This window comes from Erpetoichthys calabaricus, chromosome 11 (assembly GCF_900747795.2).
Source record: "Erpetoichthys calabaricus chromosome 11, fErpCal1.3, whole genome shotgun sequence".
Classification (NCBI taxonomy): Eukaryota; Metazoa; Chordata; class Cladistia; order Polypteriformes; family Polypteridae; genus Erpetoichthys; species Erpetoichthys calabaricus.
Genome location: NC_041404.2, coordinates 137565978 through 137584774, shown reverse-complemented (window position 1 = coordinate 137584774; position 18797 = coordinate 137565978). Strand labels below are relative to the sequence as shown.

The 18797-nt window shown below is 48.5% G+C and overlaps 2 protein-coding genes across 2 annotated transcripts in view; one reads left to right on the top strand and one right to left on the bottom strand.

Annotated features, from left to right (window-relative positions):
* Nucleotides 1-18797, bottom strand: part of nomo (nodal modulator) — a 152360-nt gene that overhangs the window by 76234 nt on the left and 57329 nt on the right. The window contains 7 exon segments of the mRNA XM_051934327.1: nt 5061-5354; nt 7819-7980; nt 8078-8267; nt 8437-8680; nt 12439-12633; nt 12736-12814; nt 14023-14178. Of these exon segments, the coding sequence (XP_051790287.1) occupies nt 5061-5354; nt 7819-7980; nt 8078-8267; nt 8437-8680; nt 12439-12633; nt 12736-12814; nt 14023-14178 (1320 nt within the window).
* LOC114660997 (uncharacterized) lies at nt 2211-8892 on the top strand. The gene is made up of 5 exons (XM_028814072.2): nt 2211-2387; nt 4048-4086; nt 5614-5750; nt 5861-5934; nt 7612-8892. Exons 3-5 carry the CDS (start codon nt 5626-5628, stop codon nt 8709-8711), a joined length of 1299 nt encoding a protein of 432 aa, XP_028669905.2. The 5' UTR covers nt 2211-2387; nt 4048-4086; nt 5614-5625; the 3' UTR covers nt 8712-8892.

Genomic DNA, 18797 nt, shown 5'->3' with positions numbered 1-18797 from the left:
AGGGGGCGGAGCAAACACCAGCCCCAAATGATTTGCATATGATTTACATATACAGGGGGAAGCGGGCCGAGGACGTTAATGAAACTGCTGGTGGCAGCAGTGGGCAGCAGCTCTTCTGTCTTTAATTAGCAGCTGCCCACTCGAAGACGACCAAGTGGTCCAGTTAGAGACCCTTGAGCACTCGGTCTCAGAGGTGGAGACAGCCGTGTGTGTGTGTGTGTGTGTGTGTGTGTGTGTGTGTGGGCACCGCAGGACAGTGACGAACAGCATCATGATGCCAAGATGTCGATCCAAACTGGAGCACATGCATGGTAAATTAAGAATGGACCCTTGGCAGACCCCACAGGTTAACATACTGATATTTTCAGAATAAAAGGTCTGTTATTGAGATAAGGCTTGAACCCGGGCAAGGGCAGCACCCTGAATGCCTACTTGCAACCACAAAGGTGGCACAATCCATCATATCAAACGCAGGAATTTGATCTTGTCGGGTCAGACAGGCACAGAAGACCACTTGCCAGCAGTACCTCGGTGAGCATTCGGTCCCCTTCACTTCCACTTGCCACTTTATTGCCATTTGAAATGGATAGAATGTGCCCCCTTTGCCCAGGCATCTCCACCGAATACCCCATCATGAGTGAGTGGGCACCCCTCATTTTATCTAAGCATTCAGACCCGTTGCTGTGGCACCCCACGTTGTGGTCAGGTCCATGCCATCTGCTTGACGTCTCCCCGAGATGTGTCCAGAACTCGACTGGAGGCCACCGTTTAGAGAGACACACGTCCACCTGTGTATTGAAGGTCCAACGAGGACGATAAACGCAAGCCGTGACGACCGAGGAATTCTCGATGGACCCTCTCGGTGGTGAGGCGCAGATCAGGCCGGGGGGATCCAACCGTTTCTAAAGCTTTGAGTGTTCACAGCGGCCTCGAGAAGTGTGAACTGGAAGGACCCCCAGGACTCTGTGGAACCTTATGTGGGGACTTCAGACACACTGATGTGTGTGTGTGTGTGACACCACAGGCCGGTCCTGTCTTACATGTGCAGGGTTCTGAATAACTGCAGGCCCTTGGTGGCACGATACCCACAGCTGGCAGGTTGAAGGATTCGGCCCGCTGATATGCCACCTTTCACCGTTTCCTTGGTCTCCAGGGTCTGACTGAGTGAGTGGGCTTTTGTGACTAAAGAGCAAATCGACTGATAGCAGGGCAGGACCTCAGCCGGGCCGCTTCACCCCTCATGGATTCTGCACATAACGAGTCATTTTCCTCTTTCTATTTTTTATATCATTCTAGGATGGCACCTTTCGAAGAGTGAGGTCCTCCAGCAGCCTGGCAAGGTAAGGAGTGGCCGAGGTGGTCTGTCATGCCATCCATTCAATTGAATCTCTTAGCTGAGCCGGGAGGCCATCGTGGAGTCTCAAGGAATCTGAGAGTCTCGACTTAATGGTCTCAGTTAGGGTTTAGCTGGGCACCTCCTTTACTGAATGGGCACCTCCCAGTGACAGCAGTGGGTGAGTCTAGAGGTGACAGATGGCACATGTGGAGATCTGTGAATCATTTAGGGGGAACACATATAAAGGGCCAGCAGTTGAGGTCCAAAAAAGGGGAATCCACCTTGTGCCAGTCCCATCACCAATAACCACGATTGGCATCCGCCAGAACATCTGGCCATAGTGCCTACAGCTGAACTGGGTCTAGGACCATGTGATGCCACTAAGTAAGTCTGAAAGGAGGGCTTACTGGGCTTCCCGGCCTCCACTGAAGGGCACCAGGGATTCACGAGATATGACAGCAGGGCACAGTGGGGTTCATGTCACCCAGCTGACTTAGTGTGAAGGACACAAGAAGAGCAGGTGACTAATTCTGGGAGGCCTTCTGATCTGAATGGAGGGCCAGCTGAGCCTCATGGTCTCCACTGAAGGACACTAAAGATTTAGGAGACCTGACTCGGGGATTATTCAGGATTCAAGAGCTCCGTTTTAGAAATGGCTGCCCCGCCACTAGTATTTACAAGAAGTTGCCCCTTAACAGTACCCGGTCACGTGGTACGAGAGCAGCGGTGTAACTAAAGTCCATTTCTCTTCCTCTCTTCTGCAGAAGACGAGACTCGTGGCCCCGGCGAGCACCGCCACCTTACATCAGCCAAGGCGAAGTGGCCCGTCTCGTCTCCTCAGCGGCCAAGATGATCGTGGATACGGTGAGCACGACGTGCCACCCATGCCCGACGACGACGGCGTCCCTATCAGGATCGTGCCATTTTATCCTTGTATGATGAACATAAGTGAGGTTATGGAATGATGCCCAGTTCTGTTTCTCTTTTATGACAGGAAGTGCTGGTCCTGGCTTCTGGAGACCCTGGTGCCCCACGGTGTCACCCCAGAAAGGTTTGTCCTGCTGCCGTCGACCTTTGAGTGCACCTCTGACATCTGTCACCCTTTGTCTTTGTCTCTTAAGCTGTCTTTATCTCCAAATGGCATTTAGCCAATATATTCGTGTGGCAATTTGCATTCTAACAGTTGGTGCATCAGAAACATTAACACTGTTTTTATGAATCCCATACCAATTTGTATATAACAGAGACATATGCATTGCATTTGTTATTCCAACAGATGGTGCATCAGAAATGTTTGTAGCAATGCATTTTATTACTCTATGCATTACAGAATACATTCCAACAGATGGCGCACTGCTGCGGTGTATGCTGATCATTTAGATTTCAACCCGTCTTGAAATCTATTTATTAATATATAAACAGAGACAATAACTTCTAAAGATAATCAGGCTGGGAGACTCTCTTATGTCAAAAATCATACAACATGTCCAAAGACTTGGAAACAAAATCCATTGGGAGCAAAAAAAAAAAAAAAAGAATTCTCATAACGGATACATTTGGAATTCCTGCCATCTGTTTTCAGACTACTTTGTAGTTTGATGGCCACGGCCACCTGTTATGACACACAAGCCATCGAGGATTATTGTGAGCAGAAGGACTGGGGACATGAAGGGAAAGACCAGAAGTGTACTCAAAAATGGAAGGCAAGGGTCCAAAAATGCCAGGAAGCAAAACGGAAAATGAGCAAAGAAAACCAAAGGGGGCGAAACAAAAGCCGAGAGTCACGGGGTAAGCGTTCAAAGATGAAAACCCGACGCTTGAGAAGCTCACAACGAGTTCGTTTTTAGTGCCTTTAACAAATTCTTATGACCCTAATTTTAATGTCCTTTTAATGTCTACATTTTGTAGCATTTTACTTGATTTTGTAATCCCAGTTTTTTATCTGAATGGTAGGGGGCGCTATTTTTTTAACCCTGTATTTTAGTTGGATTTTGAGGTGGGAAATATTGGAAATTTTTGATACTATTATAAACTGCATTTTAGACCAATTTTATGGGGTTTTAAGGTATTTTATACACTTTTGAAGTATTTCATACATCATATACAGTAGCAAGGGTATATATTTTAAATATCATTTATTTGTGAGATCAGTGTGCCAGGGCGCGCCTTCGGGCTTCTATCCCCTACCCTAATACTAACAATGAGGGGGGCGGGGTTTGTGCAAACTGGATGTGCAGATGAATGACATCACATGGGGGAGGCGCCGAATGACATCACATGGGGGGGCGCAGAATGACATCACATGGGGGGGTGCCAAATGATATCACATGGGGAGGTGCCAAATGACATCACATGGGGGGGCACTGAATGACATCACATGGGGGGGTGCCAAATGATATCACATGGGGGAAGCGATGAATGACATCACATGGGGGAGGCACTGAATGACATCACATGGGGGAGACGCCGAATGACATCACATGGGGGAGGCGCAGAATGACATCACATGGGGGGGGTGCCAAATGATATCACATGGGGGAAGTGATGAATGACATCACATGGGGGGACGCCGAATAACATCACATGGGGGAAGCGATGAATGACATCACATGGGGGAGGTGCCGAATGACATCACATGGGGGGGGGCGCCGAATGACATCACACCCCGACTGTGTCTGTGTGTTTGTGTAACCCGTGGACTTCTCTTTCAGACGGAGATCTCCCTACCGCCGCTGCGAGATGCCAGTCAGGTACCGCGCTCTTCCTTATTATTTATGTGTGTGTTACTCCTTAATAATCCCATTCTGTGCCATCATATGTGATCAGAGCTGGAGCTTAGGCCTTAGGAGCAGCGACACAAATGGAGAGCTGATCAGAAGCCCACTTTCAGATTCATTGACGTGTCACTCCCTGATCTCCTCCACGCCCTTTAGTGCTCAGTGGCCGTGTCTCCGGGCACCGCCCTCCGCTTTACAGACTGCTCACTCCCAGCATGGCGCAATCTTGGATGAGCCCAAAGCTTTCCTCGTGGCTGCAGGGTTTGGTGCCAGTCAGTTTTACTACCAGTGGGTCAAAAATAAGAACTCAAAATTAAAAAAAAACCAAAACAAAGTAAATATCTATATCTATATCTATATATTGTGATAAGTCAACCACTCCAGACATCATAAAGGTTTGGGGCAGCCACCCGTATATTATAACAAAGGTGTTCACAAGATCGAGTCCAAATCCGAACTGCCAGACTGGAGGCAAGCTGGCGGCTTTAAAGGCCCGTAGAGGAAGTGATGTCATCTCTGGGGCCGGAACTGAAAGTGATGTTATCTCTGGGGCCGGCGGTTGGTGGGATTTCCCGGGACTAGAAAGACGGTCAGTACACCCTGCTGCCCCCTGGTCTGGTGTAGTATTAGCATTACTCAAGCCCTTTAGCTGCGTGTGTGGCAAGGCCCCCCCTGTCACCACCCCCCACCAGCCCAGACCCATCCTGCACCGAGAGGTTGTGTGCTCGAGAGAGAGAGCATCGGCGTTGGCATGGAGCGAGCCCTTACGATGAACAAGCGAAAACGTATACAGTTGAAGTTCAAGAACCCGCGGGTTCAACTCCTCGTGGAGGGCCATCCACTGTAGGGGCGCACAGTCTGTCACCAGTGTGACCCGCGACCCAGGAGGTAGGACCTCAACTCTCGCTCATTTAATCGCCAGGGCCTCACTTTCCACCGCCGCATACCTGCTCTCCCGGTCCAGCAGTTCCCGGCTCAGGAAATCAATGGGGTGTTGGGTGCCATCGACGCTCTGGCTCAGCATGGCACCCAGGCTTGTGCCCACCTGGAGAATGAACGGGAGAGAAATATTAGGTCCTGAGAGCCGTCCCGGAATTTTCCGCATTTGGTGTGCGGGGAGATAAGAGAAAGGATTAGTGGAGTCTGCCACCCGCTGGTCGGACTGGGAATTACCTTCTCCTGAGCCCTTTAGCTGCCTCCCACACGCTGGCGTCTCGAGATTTCTTTGAGCGCAGGCCGTGCTGAAATTCACACATGAAAATATAAAATTCTCACTTGCTGAACACAGAAGAAGAGCAGCTACTGTTACAGAGACACGTCGGACAGACCCACAGATTGGCAAACTGGGTAGAATGAAAACCTGCAGGCACAGGGGGGTCCCACACGACTGAACCCGAGAACCGTAGGGCGACTCACTGACCTGAAGGAACCAGCAGGGGGTGCTGGCAGAGGCCTCGGTCCACACACCTCTCAACTGTAATCCTGTCTCTCCTCACTCAGGGGTCCGGCTCAATGCCACCACAGTACAACGAGAATGGGGCGCTGCCCACCGCCCGGGAGGCTGTACGCCAGAGAGCGTCCACTCGTAGGTCTCCAAACCCATCGATGTGCGCCTCTGCCAGCCCCAGAGGGAGAAGGTAAGCAGTTCGGAATGGCGCTCTTCCCAAACTGGATTTTCCGCAGCTTGCCAGTCCTGTCACCACACGGCACGGGCAACAACTGCATTTCTAACCTTTCACCTCTGCAGCTTTCAAAGAGTCGAAGATCCAGTCGGACGGCTCCTGAAACGAAACAAGAGATCAGTCAGTCCACCTCGGCCAGGTAAGACACCATGCCCGGCGGCTCAAAGGGGGGTTGCCGATTGAAAAGGGGTCTGATCTGCCAGGCGTTCCAAAAGTGGAGACGGTGAGGGGAGCCATGAAGAGGATGAAAAGTGGGAAAGCTTGGAGATGTTCAGGTGAGACGGCGGCAGAGCTGATTAACCAAATCGTGAGAAGATGCCTGAGAAGTAGAGAACAAGTCCATGAGCACCAAGAATCAGGGTGGCACCTACAGGGGGTATAAAGCTGATCAGCCACACCACAAAGAGGGGAGAGGCTGGCGATCCGTGGGCAGCAATGTGCTTTCATGCCAGGACCGAGTCCTACAGTTTGGTGTGTTGATGGAGAAGAAGGTCAGAGGAGGAATTGCGTTGTGCGTTTGTGGACAGGGTGCCATGTGACGAGGCAGGTCCTCCTGCAATGCTCTCGAAACCCGACACCGTCGATAGTCGTGACCGAGACGAGCTAAGCAATGAGGGCACCACACGCAACAAGGGGACGGTGCAAAGCGCAAGAGCTTCTATCAACACAAAAACCAAAGCAGCGTTCAAATACATCGTGCAGCCAAGAAAAACGAGAATAAGGACCAGCAACGCTCATCGGGACAAACGAGCCGAGCGCAACTCACCCCCCATCAGCATCTACCAGACCGCTCGGGGTCCGTCGGACCCCAGGATGGGCACCCACTCCTCGGCACAATCAGGGGCTACGATCCGTCCCTGGGGCACTGAATCCCTTGCCACGTCCCAGGACCCCCTTCTCTCTCTCTCTGCCCCCAATGCTGCACTCTCGTTCTTCAAGCCTCTCTTCCTCTCTCATTCGCTTTCCTGCCCTCCGCACTCGTGCGTCTCCTTTTCATGTGGGGACATGGCACAGGTGTGGCGATTGGCAGCTGTCGGGATCAGTTACAGACGCGGGCGATTCTGCACCCGGGCACCTCTCCTGCCACGCTACCATGCCCCCCCTCCCTAAATTATTTATTTAAAAAGGCCGCGGACCTCACGGGTGCTGTATGAGGAAGTCGGGAGTGGCAGAGTGGTATGTGAGGGTGGCGCAGGATAAGCGCGAGGACAGCGGGATGACATCGAGGATCACAGGCTGGCAGATGACATTGTCGTCGATGGTGGAGGTACGCGCTGGACAGAAGAGGGATGAGAGTCAGGAGGAGTCCATGTGCGTGAATGAGAGAGAAGGTGCTGGAAGGAGCAGAGGTGGTGAAGGTCGGCGAATTTAAATGAAATGAAACTTCAAAGTCCCGGACACGGGGTCAAACGAGCCGAGCGCAAGTCCTGCCAGGTCTTCTCACTCGCGCCCCCCACTTGGGATCAAACCATCCAAAGAAACCAAGAGAGTGGCAGAGAGGTGAGGAAGAGGGTGCAGGCAGCTTCACCCCAGTTGGCCTTTCCCTTGGCAGCCCAACCCCAACGGACATCTTCTCAGCTCAACAGTTACGATCCGGAATCTTTGTGGTTTTGTTTTTGATTTTTTCGGCAGCCCACCATTTTGCTTTCCCTTTGACGTGGCAGAACTCCGCACTGGCGCGGACCAGTCACTAAAACCCATGATATTGTAACGCAATGAAATAAAGGAAGGACGGACCAACGGTGCCAAGGCCTGTGACTTTAACTCCTGCAAACAACTTGTTATAACGAACTGAACGTCTTTTTTTGCTTTCCAGAACCTTCCAACATCAGAAATCTGTCGACTGACGGCTCCTCCCAGACTCTGACTGGCACGTTAGGGTTGGGGACTGAACCGAACAGATCGAGTGACTCGGTGGCCAAGATCCCTGAGAAAGGAGACACTGCTGGCGGGCAGAAAGATGGAAGTGTTGGCAAAGACGCAGACGTTTCTAGAAAAGAAGAGCAGACTGACCACAGCTCACCAGTGGGTGGTAGGCCTGCCAAGGAGTTGCTGCTGGGAGACGATGAAGTTGCGATGGAGACCGAAGCAGAGATCCATCCACAGGAACAGAACGCCAGCTACGAGGGAGATGAGGACGGTCAGCTGGGAAAACCCGAAGAGCAGACGGTGCCAGGGGAAGCGACTGAGACATTAAAGAGCCAGGATGAGAAGAACAGGCATGTGCTGACGAGCTCGGTGGGCACAGACACCCTTGCCAGGGCACATCACACGGCACACACTTCAGAAAGCCAAGGAGGTGATCCTGGAGCAGGCCGTCACCAGGACAGTGGCAGGGACGTCTCGAGTCAAAGTCACCACTTTGGAGGTCAGACATCTGAAGGAAATGAGGAAGACTTCTGGCCAGAAGAGCAGGAGTGTCGGCCCACTGCAGGAGGACACAAGAACGGTGAGGAAAGTCATCAGGCTGAGCTGGAGGAAGAAAATAAGCAGGAACAGTCGGAATTAACTCGGCAAACCATCTGCTACTCCGACTCGACCACCACGTTCATGTCAAGCCCACCCCAGTACACCCTGCAGCGCATAGCCTACAGCACCAGTGTGGATGAGGACGAGACCCCCACAGGAATCCCTCATATACCCCCTGAAGGCTTCCTGCGGAGCTGCTTGGCAATGTCCGGAGACACAAAGTTCTCCTCTGACAGACCGGAACCAGAATCCCACTTACAACAAAGCGGACCCCTGGACACCGAGAACGAACACGTCAAGGGCAGGCGTAAAAGCAAACGTTCAGAGAGTCGAGCGACTCCCGCCAGACACGAGGACGCCGACAGCCTCCGCATCCTGCTGGACGACACGGGGTCCGTGGTATCGGACATATCTGACTGGGGGGATCAGGAGACGCCAGGCCTCTGAAGGGTTAAAATAAAACAAAATGTCAACGCTGAGGGCGTCCAGTTAGAGCTGAACCTGCGAGGCCAACGGCAAGAAACCTATGGAGTTGTAGGCAAAGTGGCTCGGCGATTCAATCTTGGGACTGAGAGGAGACAGGCGGGCACACAACCGGCTTAGGGGTCTGACACTGGCAGGGCTGGCAGGGCTCCCTCCGTCTCGACAACTCAAAGGGTCTGCTGCTTTAGGTTTATTCTTGTCTATCAGAACGAATAAAAGGCTTTAATTTCTGGGTCAGTTCCTCTAAGAGTTTCTGTGTTTCTGTCTCATGTTGTGTAAAAAAAACAAAAAAAAACACAAAAAGACACGACACGAAGAGATTGGACCACCCGAGAAATCCTAAAACTACTGGCGTTCTTCACTAGCGTGACACACACGTGCGCATGGGGGGCAGCTAAAGGGCTCGAAAGAAAGTAATACCACGCCAGACCAGCGGGGGCGATGTGCGCTGACCCTGCAGACCAGTTACGGGACATTCTGCCAGGCCCTGATGACCTCAACTCTGGTTCTGCAGGCCCCACAGATGACCTCACTTCCAGTTCCACAGATGACCTCACTTCTGGTTCTGGGGCGCAGATGACCTCATTTCCAGTTCCATGGATGACCTCACTTCCAGTTCCACAGATGACCTCACTTCCAGTTCCACAGATGACCTCACTTTCTTTTCTGGGCCACAGATGACCTCACTTCCAGTTCTACAGAAGACCTCACTTCCGGTTCTGCGCCGCAGATGACCTCACTTCTGGTTCTGCGGGTCCCACAGATGACCTCATTTCCAGTTCCACAGATGACCTCACTTCCTTTTCTGGGCCGCAGATGACCTCACTTCCAGTTCCACAGATGACCTCACTTCTGGTTCTGGGGCGCAGATGACCTCACTTCCAGTTCCACGGATGACCTCACTTCTGTTTCTGGGCCGCAGATGACCTCATTTCCAGTTCCACAGATGACCTCACTTCTGGTTCCACAGATGAGTCACTTTCGGTTCTGGGCCACAGATGACCTCACTTCTGGTCCCAGGCCCCCACAGACAACCTCACTTCCAGTTCCACAGATGACCTCACTTCTGGTCTCAGGCCCCCACAGATGACCTCACTTCTAGTTCTGAGCCGCAGATGACCTCGCTTCTGGTCCCAGGCCCCCACAGACAACCTCACTTCCAGTTCCACAGATGACCTCACTTCTGGTTCCACAGATGACCTCACTTCCGGTTCCACAGATGACCTCACTTCTGGTCCCAGGCCCCCACAAATGACCTCACTTCCGGTTCTGGGCCACAGATGACCTCACTTCTGGTTCCAGGACCCCCACAGATGACCTCATTTTCAGTTCCACCCCCAACAGACCACCTCACTTCTGATCCCGGCCCCCTGTGGTCTGCCTTGAGACCACCATCTTTTCCACACCTAATCAGTTCTGTTTTGGACTCGATGCCCCGTACACATCACTGTGCTTACAAATCCGTCTGCAGCCAGGAACAAAATACGGGTGCCTGCCCCAAACCTTTTTGTGACTCCTTGTCTCGTCTTTGACAACTGGCACCTCCAACATGACCAGCTTATTGAAGGAATTCTTTAACATTTTACAGTTGTAGATGCCACACGGGTTGGATGGGCATCCCGGCCAGGAGAGGGGATGGGTCTTTACCCGGAGGGGAGACCCCTAATAGGCAGATAAGCATCCCGGTTGGGGAGGAAAGAAGGAGCAGACCCAAAAGGAGGGATCAGAAAGGATGGACAGACAGCCAATTGAAAAGAGAAGAGATCACTGGGGGTTTGTTATTCTCCCAGCATGCTAGATGGCAGCAACACCGGATATTGGTACCCAGTAGAAAGCCAACAGGGCATGCTGGGAGATGTCACTGGGTGCCACAAGAGGGTGCTGCCCTGCCGTGATGGACTTCCATTTGACCCGGAAGTGCTTCCATCGGGCAGGGGCCCTGGCTCTGGATGTACTACTTAATAAAAGGGACGGCACTCCCTTGGCCAGGTGAGTCGGAGCTGAGAGGAGGAAGAAGGGCAACACTCGACTGGAGGAGGGCAGTGCAGTGGTGAGAGAGATGGTAGTGAGGAGAGAAAACCAACTGAAACAACTGAGAAAAGGATTTTGGTGAATAAACCAACCTGTGTGTGTGTGTGTGGGGGGGGGGCTTTGGGCTTGCTGACGCCCCTGGTTTCCATCACACAGGTTACTTGCCCTAAAAAATAGAATCTCATGTTTTCATGAAGAATGGAGAGAGACGGACATTTATGACATAACAGAATTTCATGGTGGCCAGGGGTGTACAACAGCAAACAATGGAAGAAATATTCATGGAAGAACAGAAAAAAAACAAAAGAAATAAACCACGTTACTCGTGCCGCATAATCCACGTTTGTTATCCAGTCGCTTGCTCATAAGGGTGCAAAACAAAACGCTGTTTTTTCCTAAAATATCGTTAAATAGTTATGTCCAGAATTATAAACAGTAAACCCAAAGACTCACAGGAAGGACATTTTGGATTGATGGCAGGACTCCTGACCAATGAATGATGAGGAGAGGCGATGTTCTTTCATGGACGTTTATCACATTGTTTGCCGTTGTACAGCATTGGCCACCGCTGAGTTCTGCTATGTCATAAATTTCCTTCTCTTCATTCTGCACGAAAACAGGACATTTGTTATTTGATACACAAAATTTTTTTCTCAGATGCCACTACAAAGTACATGGGGTGAGTAACATATATAGGAAAAAAATCCTTTGCGGGTGGAGTAATCCTTTAAAATTGGTCTTAAACGTTCCAGTAAAGGGCAAAACAGAACATACAAATGTGCAACCAAGTAGTAAGTTTCTTTCGTACAATTAAAAAAAAAAACTGCAGACCCACACTGCCAACACCACAAAACGTGTCAGAAAGAATTTAAAAATCTGTTTTATTAGTGTAATAAAGATCTTATTTGTTTAAAAACAACAAAAATATTTAACATGATATTCATTTGTTACCCAATCCCCTTCCACCCCCAGAACCGAAGAGTATGAGATGTGCTTTACCTTTTCACACCTCGTTGCACGTTTCCTAATTTGCTTTTCCAACGTGAACACATGCATGTTCAGACTGGACCGTACCCGTCCCAGAGTGGGCCGCAGATCTAAAGTGCTTAGTTAAGGAGTCCCCTTTATTTGCTGGTCAGTTGCTACAGTGGGAGAGCCCAGCTGCTTGTGTCCAGTACTCCGTTTATAACCAACATTTACAAGCAAAATAGGCCTCACATTAAGAAGGATCATTTAAAAGAGAAGTGTAAACATAGCAAATCAAGAAGATTAGTCAGTAAATTTAAAGAGGCAGTTTCTGCTCCAGCTAGCTGATGTCTGCTATGGCCGCTGTGGTCCGATGAGCTCAGAAAAAGGGCAGCAAATGGTTTATTCACAGCTTTCCTCTTGATCAAGAATAACACCCATCAGAAGACTTTCATGGTTAAAAATACATTACAGTTAAAAAATATATATATACATTTAAATGCGCCCATTGGGAGACTCTGGAAAGTATTTAGTCTTCAAATAATCTGGCCAAGAAAACATAAACTTTAAAAATAATAAATAATTCAATCCAATAAGGAAGAGTAAAATCATCTCTGGCGACTTATGCTGCGTCACATTCTATTTTCCTCCTTGGTTTTCTTCCTTGTCGCGTCTTGACGGAATATCAGGCCTAAGTCAAGTTATAGTCCATATAATCCTCTGGAAATACATCCGAAGAGGGGGGTCTGTAGTAGTCCCGGTCAGGGTGTAACATCCCCTCCTGCTCCAATTCCGATCCCTCCGTCCGGGGCCGCAACTGCTGCTGCTGCTTAAACGTTTTCTGGGCCTTGTAGAGTTGCTGTATGAGAAACATCTTGTCTCGTCCCTCCTGATATAAAATGAAAAGTCACAGCACAAAACGTTAAACACCCCGAGGTGGTCCCTGAGACCCCCACAATCTGCTCCATCCAGACCTCTGGAATGGACTTACCATGTGAAGTTGATCCTTCAGCTGCTTCACGACGAGCTTGTGTGCGCGGGCCAAGGCGATGAAGTAGAACAAGACAAGGCTGTCGAGGGAAAAGGAAACAAACAAAAATCAATAAATTAAAGCTCTGGAGTTGCAGTTTGTGTTTAACAACGTGAAACTAGACACAGGCGTGTGAAAAAGAAAGTGCACCCTCTCTCAAATTCTAAGGTATTAGGACACAACACAAAAATCATCGGGTCTTTAGCTGGTCTTAAAATGAGGTAAATACAACAAACGACATTTATTCTGATAGCACATGAAATCATACAAACAGTGAAAGTTACACAAAAAAACAATTCACTTTAGGCAATAATACAGGGTGAGCCTAAATGAAGTACCCCAATTCTCAAGGCCACTGCGCGGGGTCCTTTGATAGGCGATCCCTTGTAGTGCGCACCGTGCTTTCGATGTCGAAGTGTTCTTCAAAAACGACGAATCCTTCATCGCTACGCACCGCGCATTCCGAACGCACTTCAACATTCATCCTGCTCCTGTCCTGAGGACTCCCTTCCTGTTCCGGGCCCGATGACGCCACTTCCTGTTCCTGGCCTGATGACATCACTTCCTGTTCCAATGACTCCCTTCCTGTTCTGGGCCTGATGACATCACTTCCTGTTCTGGGTCTGATGACACCATTTCCTGTTCCGATGACTCCCTTCCTGTTCTGGGCCTGATGACATCACTTCCTGCTCTGGGCCTGATGATGTCACTTCCTGTTCCGATGATGCCACTTCCTATTCTGGGCCCCAATGATGCCACTTCCAGTTCCAATGATTCCCATCCTGTTCCCAGTCCAATGACGCCACTACCTGTTCCTGCCCTGATGACCTCACTTCCCCTGCCCGACTTTAAAGCCGCCATCTTTCCCTGTCTGTTTGTTCTTGTTCTGGACTGAAGTCTGTAAACTTTGAACCGTAGCCTTGGCTTTTGGCAGCCAATTTCAAGCATACGGGCGGCTGCCCCCAAACCCCTTTCTGTGTTTGTTTGGATCCTCTCACACCAGCAAAAGGGCCAGAGTCAAACGTCACCTTCACTTTCTATTTCACTAACCAGCCATTTGCTTTAAGTCCCCAGTGTGAAGTGTGGGAAGCCATTTCTGTTTCTCAATGATGTGCTGCTGCTGCTGCTTAGCAATTTCCCGTTACGCCATTTAGGAAGGCTGACTAGTTGGACTTCCTCAAACCTTCACTTTTCCATTGAGCTGACCGCCGTTATGCTACAGGACCACCGCGGCCCGCTCACACTTACCAAACTACCACAAAGAAGGTCACAGCAAAGGCTTCAGAACTGATGACGTAAAAGAATTTCCTCGCACCGCCAGGTAACGTTTCAACGGCCGACGGGACCACATCCCACGAAATGTTGTAGTTCATGAAGGGCCCGCATGCTTTGGAGCTGCTTATACTGAAATAAAAAGACAAAGACGGTAAAGGACTGTAACACACAGAGAACAGTAAACCAGTGCACACAGTAATCCCATTGTGTGTCTGTCACTCACACACAACAGCAGACGTCTTTTCTTTCTCTCCCTACGTCAGGGACCCTCTTTATAATGAACGCGCCCAAGTAGCTTGAAGACCCCATTCTCTTCCATTGTTGGGCGTTTTCTCTTTTTTTAGTTGTGGTGGATTGCCGGCTTTCTATTCCGGCTCTCACCCCCAGGCCACCAGGAGGAGCTCTCCCAACGGCGTGAACGTCCCCCGAGTTCCAGCAGGGCCTCATGGACTATGTAGTTTTTATACGCAGCCCTGCTGGATACCTTGGGGGCCACCAGGAGTCGCTATAGGGGGACTCGGAGGCTCGTATGTGCCCTATAACCCGGGAGTACGTCATGGTCACGTGACAGGAAGAAACGACGTGCTCCCGGGTTGAAGAAAAGGACCATTTACCCTGACCCGGAAGGAATAAGGAAATGTGGACTGTTGGACAGGCACACCTCCGGGTCAGGGTGTATAAAAGGACTGTGGGAAAGCCCAGACACTGAGCTGAGCTGGGAGGTAGGAGGGCAAAGTGTCTGGGCGAGGAGGAGAGCATTGAGTATTTGTGAGAAGTATTATATGAGTAGTGTGGTGTGTAGAGTGCTTGGTGCACAGTATTATTATTTAATAAATAATAATTACACTTTTATCCGGTGTTTGGAGTGGTACCTGAGGGTCCGAGAGGTGGACAAAGGGCTTATCTGCGACAAGTAAATCAAACTATTGTCCTGCATCAAACTGTCTTGGGTACAATTTTTTACAATTGGGGGGCTGCAGTCTCTCTAACTCACCAAGAATAAAGAAATTGCTTTTTATTTTATATTGGTGTCCGTTTCTTTGTCATTCACGACTTTCAGTGACCACACTCACTTACAAGGAAATGAACCGTCTCTCAGCTCTAGTTTCGTTTTAATGGAGAGAGACAGAATATCAAGCAAAAAACCAGAAAAGACACGTGACATCAAAGTTATAAATTGATTTGCATGTCATTGAGAAACATAAGGACTGGATCTCCTACAACCCAGCTGGAATTCTGACTCCTACAGATTGGCAGATACAATCAATCAATCAGTCAATCAATTCCAGATACTCCTGATCTCAACTCGTGATGTGTGTGAATTCCAACCTCTCCACCACCATCAACAACACCAAATAGCCGTCAAAGGACGTCAGAGACGAGGCTGGAGTGGGCTACAAGACCACCACAAAGAAGCTCGGTGAGAAGGCGACGACTGTAATTCAGAAATGGAAGTTAAATACAAAATGACCATCAATCACATCTCGGTCTGGAGCTTCATGCAAGATCTCGCCTCACAGGGTGGTGAGAATGATCACAAGAAAGGTGAGGGATCAGCCCAAAACTACATGCTTGTTAATGATCTGAAGGCAGTTGGGACCACCACAGTCACCAAGAGCACCAGTGGTAACATACTACGCTGTCATGGCGCCCACCAGGTCCACCTGCTCAAGAAGGCACAGGTACTGTACAGGCCCTTCTTAAGTTTGCCAGCAAACATCTAAATGATTCAGAGAAGGCTCAGGAGAAAGTGCTGTGGTCAGACAAGACCCAAAATTGAGCTCTTTGGTATTAACTTGACCCACTGTGTTTGGAAAAAGAGAAATGCTGAGTGTGACCCAAAGAACAACCACACCATCCCCACAGCCGAGCACGGAGGTGGACACATCACACTCTGGGGCTGTTTGTTTGCTCACCCCATGAGGTGAGATCTTGCCTGGAGCTCCAGACTGAGAGCGATTGATGGCCATTTTATATTTCTTTCTTTTCTGAATAACAGTAATACATATATATAATATATATATATATATATATATATCCATATTACTAACCGAGAATGCTAAACCGGATGATGGACGCAGGCACATCCGGCCATGGGCCGTAGCTGCAAAAAGACGTACTGCGCAGGCGCAAGAAAGGGCGGACGGGATACACACCAAGAGGGGGATTTAACAAGCCCTTGGAACACAAAAAAAAAGAACACAAAACCGCCCCACACACCCTACAAGCAACGGACGGGACACACACAAAGAGGGGGATTCAACAAGCCCCTGGAACACAAAACGAAAGAAGACGCTCGCTCAACAACAATCCTCACCCACACCCCCCCCCCCCAATCAATAAGAAGTGACACCCAAAGCCACATATCTAAAGGAAACGTCCATATTAAACATACGTCATCTCAAAACCTTCACACTAGGCAGCATAGGTGGATCTCATTAAAATAAAGCACTATTAACTGTTCAACTGGACAAAAGGCTCCATATTAACAGTGAGTGCGATCCTACTAAATACTTATCCATATTTCGCACGCTGAGGAACAAACAAGTCATGCATACACGGTCACGGGTACAAAACTATTCGGATCGGATAACGGAACAAAACACACGAACACGAATGAAACAAAAAGAATACACGGCGGCGCATACAATGCGCTTCGGAAAATACGTGAGAAAAAATGTCTCGGATCAAAAAACGCAAAGCTCAAGTAACCCCGTTACAGAGACGTGCCCAAATGAACAGACACATTGAACGTAGATGCATACAGCGCGCGTCTCAAAGTGCTGCATCAAAACAAGCACGATTTCAAAAGAAAGAGCTTGCGTCTCTGACATACAAAAAAGGGAGCAAAGCAACGCGCATATGACCGGCCAGAAAACAAGCAAGCAGGACTCAAAAAGCAGAAAGCTCAACTGACCGACGTACAAAAACGAACAAGGCACGATACAAACAATGCACGACGTAGAGTGAAACGGACTTTGCGCAAAGCGGAGGCGGATCAATTAAAACTCAAAAATAGCGCGTCACAAATAATGGACATGCAACAACGCGGCACTCAAACACCACAAGCAAAACATGCCCGTCGCAGACATCAACACCAGACGTCTGCTAAACTCTTACGCCAGTTGGCTGACAACGCTTTCAATAATGAGTCCACTATTGAGGAAAATTCATTGGGATTAATGAATGTCATTTGCAATCATTGTCATTCACTTAACTTCACAGAAGAAACAACTGGCAATACAAATAATGAATTTACACGTTGTTGTCAAAAGGGGCAGATTAGAAAGCCTCCTTTACATTCATATCCTGAATATCTACAGAAGCTTCTAACTAAGGATGTGCCTGAAAGTAAAAACTTTATGAACTACATTAGATCCTACAATAGTTCATTTGCTTTTGCATCTACCAGAGAACATAACAGGACACCAAAAGGCAATGGCCCATACTGCTTTCGCATATGTGGTTAACACAACGCACTATATTATGTCCAAAAAATATTAATGTTAATCACATTATTAACCAGGTCATTTCATTACTTCCTGGAGAGACACGGCTCTTTCTAAGCTCTGACAAAGTTGACTCTGATGACGACAATGAACATCTGAATTTCCCATTAGAATATTTGAACACTATTAACCCGGATGGATGACCACAACACAACCTTACCCTTAAAAACGGAACAATAATCATGCTATTAAGAAACCTTAACACTAAACAGGGTTTATGCAATGGCACACGGTTAGTCGTCAACACCATAACACACGATGTTATTCAAGCAACAGTTCTTTCAGATTCACATGCTAACAATACTGTTCTCATTCTTGGAATTGACCTTACGAGTTCTGACCTAGAATTACCTTTTACATTGAAACACCGACAGTTCCCCATTAAACCTGCATTTGCCATGACCAGCAAAAAATCACAAGAACAAACCATGGACAAGGTTGGCATCTACCTCTCTGAACCCGTTTTTGGACATGCACAACTTTATTTTGCCTTCTCATGTGTTCGACGTTCATCTCACAATAAAGTTAAAATTAAAAATGATCCATGCCAAGGAAGACTCATTCAAAGACAAGACACCATCTTTACTACTAATGTTGTATACAGAGAAATATTCCAAAAAAACATTACTCTATGCCAAACACTCTATTTTGTATTTATATAGGCATCATCCAAACCTGCACACTATTCTATATCTAATTCATACATCTCACTCTTTGTCATGCCCCAACGCCAGGGGTTGGCGAGCGAAGCGAGCAGGGGGCGGAGCCCCCTAGTATATATATATAATACACATTTATAGGGTGGTCCAGATCTAATTATGCAATTTTCATTATGCTATAACTTAAATTAAGTTTATTACATAGAGAAAATTCGCAGCACCTGCCCTGAACATAGAGATTTCACTTAAAATTCTTTTTGTTGCCGATAGATGGCAGCACCTGCCCTGCATTCCAAAATGGCGGGGAGACGATTGTCAGTCGAACAGTTGCATAATTAGATCTGGACCACCATGTATATATATATATATATATATATATATATATATATATATATATATATATATATATATATATATATATATATGTCACACACGTGCGCATGGGAGGCAGCTAAAGGACTTGAGTAAGGACAGTCATACCGGGATGTGGCAGAGTGCACGGACTCTTTTTCTCTCTTTCCTGCAGACCATTCACAGGAGATTCCACCTGGCCCTCTTGACGTCACTTCCGGGACCGAGT

What these genes read in the sequence shown, in the direction of transcription:
- LOC114660997 (XM_028814072.2), top strand. Translation starts at nt 5,626, where the DNA reads ATGCCACCACAGTACAACGAGAATGGGGCGCTGCCCACCGCCCGGGAG. An exon ending in GCCAGCCCCAGAGGGAGAAG is followed by an intron (nt 5,751 to 5,860) that starts GTAAGCAGTTCG and finishes TCACCTCTGCAG; the next exon opens with CTTTCAAAGAGTCGAAGATC. An exon ending in AGTCAGTCCACCTCGGCCAG is followed by an intron (nt 5,935 to 7,611) that starts GTAAGACACCAT and finishes TTTGCTTTCCAG; the next exon opens with AACCTTCCAACATCAGAAAT.